The 3,065-nt window shown below is 54.9% G+C and overlaps 1 protein-coding gene across 1 annotated transcript; it reads right to left on the bottom strand.

The window, feature by feature from the left end:
• Positions 1–677: 677 nt before the first annotated feature.
• Positions 678–2,214, bottom strand: LOC103302117 (D-3-phosphoglycerate dehydrogenase-like). The gene is given in 2 exon segments (XM_054717530.1): positions 678–1,575; positions 1,578–2,214. Coding segments are annotated over 2 exon segments (1,533 nt in total). The 3' UTR covers positions 678–679.
• Between the last annotated feature and the right edge of the window lie 851 nt (positions 2,215–3,065).

The raw sequence follows: 3,065 nt of genomic DNA, 5'->3' as shown, positions 1-3,065 counted from the left end.
CTCCTAACCGCTCACCTGCCTGCCTGATCGTCCCTAACTGCCTCTGCCTGCCTGCCTGATTGCCCCTAACCCCTCTGCCTGCCTGTCTTATCGCCCCTAACTGCCTTCCCCTGCTCTCCCCTGCTGGCCTGATCTCGCCCCCAACTGCCCTCCCCTGCTGGCCTGACGGCCCCCAATTGCCCTCCCCTGCCAGCCTGGTAGCCCCTAACTGCCCTCCCCTGCCGGCCTGATCTCACCCCAATGGCCCTCCCCTGAGGCCTGATCTCATTCCTTACTTCCCTCCCCTTGCCGGCCTGGTTGTCCCCAACTGCCCTCCCCTGTTGACCTGATCTCACCCCCAATGGCCCTCCCCTGTCGGCCTGATCTTGCCCCTAACTGCCCTCCCCTGCTGGCCTGATCTTGCCCCCAACTACCCTCCTCTGCCGGCCAATTTGGTTCTGATTGGTCAGTTTCTATGCCAGTCAGCATCAAAAGCTCTGCCTCCTAGGCAGACATTGGCTCCTCACAGTTGACACAGATTTGGTTCTTTTTTTTTTTGGGTGGGTGGGGGGGGTGAGGGTGAACTGTTTATTAAGTGGTTATTACAGGGGTCAGACCACATAAGTGGTGTCAGCCTCAGGAATGTGACCTGTCAATATTGATCACAAAGCCCCAAGGCTGGTCATGGTGAGCCCCAAGGTCAGAAATGAAACTGAAAGGCCTCGGTCACATGCTGCTTCCAGGCGTCCAGGCTGGGCAGCAGGGAAGAGATGCCCATAACGTGCCAGGTCTCCCCATTAAACACCACTGAGGTCTGGTAGGACAGCAGCTGCATGCCTGCCTCTGCCAGGAGCCCAATCATGGTAGGCAACAAGGCAGGGTTGGAAGGCTGAGCCCGGAACAGGAGCAGGGGCAGACCCCTGCGGAGAGGCACTTGTGGTCTGAAGGCAGCTTGGTTGAGTGCCTGCAGCACAAAGCCCACACCCTGGTAGGGGGCACCTGACAGGGCCACGCTCAGGAGGCCTTCCCCGCATCCTTGTTCTCCTGGCACAGTGGGGTTATGGGAGGTGGGTACATTGAGGCCGGCCTCCTTCACCAGCATCTTGGCATTCACATCTGCATAATTAGAAGTGTCTTTGAGGAGGCTGACAATAACTGCGGGGCTCAGGCAGTTCCTGGCATTCTTCAGGGATAAGCCCTGCATTACCACCTGGGTGGTCCCTTTGGGGGACCCTGCCCAGGCTCACATCAGTGTCCCCAGAGCTTCTGCCAGACTGATCCAAGGTTTGGTGTGCGGAGAGAAGGTGCTGGTAAGGGCCTGGGCATTCATGACCCCTGCGAGGGCTCTCCCCTTCACCATGTCCACAAACTGGACAGCAATCTCCTCCCCGCAGAGGCTCTGGGCCTCCTTGGTGCTGGCACCCAGGTGGGGGCAGCTGATGACTTTCTTGTGGTCCACCAAGGTGCGGTCCCAAGGCGGCTCCTTTGTGAACACGTCCAGCGCTGCACCCATGCACTGCCCCGACTGCAGTGTCCAGACCAGGGCGCCCTCATCCACAATCCCTCTGCGGGCACAGTTCACCATGCACATACCCTCTTGCACAGGGCAAAGGTGCTGTTGTTCAGCAGGCCAGTTGTGGAGGGCAGGAGAGGGGTGTGCACAGTGATGAAGTCACAGAGAGGCCAGATCTCCAGGGGCAGCTGCTGAATGCTGAAGGAGGCCGAGATCTCTGGTGAGATGATGGGGTCATACCCAAAGGACTGCATCCAGACTGTCATCTCTTTCCAGATCCTCCCCAGGCCAAGAATTCCCAAGGTTTTGTCATTCAACTCGGTTCCCATTAACTTCTTTTGGTCCCATTTGCCATCCTTCATCGAAGCCGTCGCCTGGAGAATCTGCCTGGCCAGACACATGATCATCCCACAGGTGAGCTCCACAGTGCTAAGACTGTTCCCATTGCTAGTGTTCATGACCAGGATGCCCTTCCTCTTGGCGGCCTCCAGATCCACTCCAGTGCTGGCCCTTCCCACCACCTGGAGCTTCTCTGCTGTGTTGATGACATCTGTGGTCACCTTGGTGGCAGAGTGGACAATAAGGCCTTTGCAGTCCTGCAGCTCTTCTTTGCTTAGGTTCTGCTTCTCCACCACCTGCAGCCCTCCATCTTGCAGGATCTTCTGGCAGCAAGGGTCCAGGCTGTCACTGATGAACACTTTCTGTACATTTGCTAAGGCCATTGCTGGAGCTGCTGCGGGATGATGCTCTCCCTGGACAGAAACACCTCTAAGCCCCCAGATTTGGTTCTGATTGGTCAGTTTCTATGCAAGTCAGCATCAAAAGCTCCACCTCCTAGGCAGCCATTGGTTCCGCACATTTTACCCAGATTTGGTTCTAATTGGTCAGTTTCTATGCCAGTCAGTGTCTCTGGGCCTATCAACAGGGCCTGATCAGAAAGGCGGGGCTGATCAGCAGCCCAGGTGGAGTCCTGGAGAGAAATGGAGGCGTGGCTGCTGGTCAGACTGGGAGAGAAAGAGAGAGGCAAGTGCTGGTCTAAAGCCACCACAGAGGCAACCGATCAGTTCCTGCTTCTCTCTTCAGGCCTCTCTCTGGCCCTGATACGCAGCCCCCTCAGCAGTCGGTTCTGGGGCACCATGCCTACAGAGGAAGCAGTCAGAGCTGGGTTGCCACAGCAACCTAGCACTGATTTCCTGTCTGGTCGAGCTTCCGTGGTAACAGTGTTACACCCTGGCTCTTTATTATAGAGATAAACTTTAGAAAATCACACAAAGCCAGATACCTCACACATCACATGTTGGTGGCCCTGCTTGATGGAACAAGTTAGAAACAGGACATGTAAGGGGAAAACATCCATAATCTGCAATGTCTGCTGCAGGATAGTGATTCCATTGTCCTTTAACCCTCTGGCACTGGGTTGCTATTATATTACTAGTAATGAAGAGAGAATCCTGCCAGGAATAAAATGGTTGGAAGTCAACATAATATATCTTTTCCCAGTAAAAATAATGAGAGCTCATGACTGATTTAATAAAGAATGTCAAGAAAAATATTTATGGCATTCCAAGCCAAA

The sequence above is a fragment of the Eptesicus fuscus genome, chromosome 1 (assembly GCF_027574615.1).
Source record: "Eptesicus fuscus isolate TK198812 chromosome 1, DD_ASM_mEF_20220401, whole genome shotgun sequence".
NCBI lineage: Eukaryota > Metazoa > Chordata > Mammalia > Chiroptera > Vespertilionidae > Eptesicus > Eptesicus fuscus.
The sequence above is the reverse complement of the archived record's forward strand: the minus strand, read 5'-3'. Positions and strand labels throughout refer to the sequence as shown.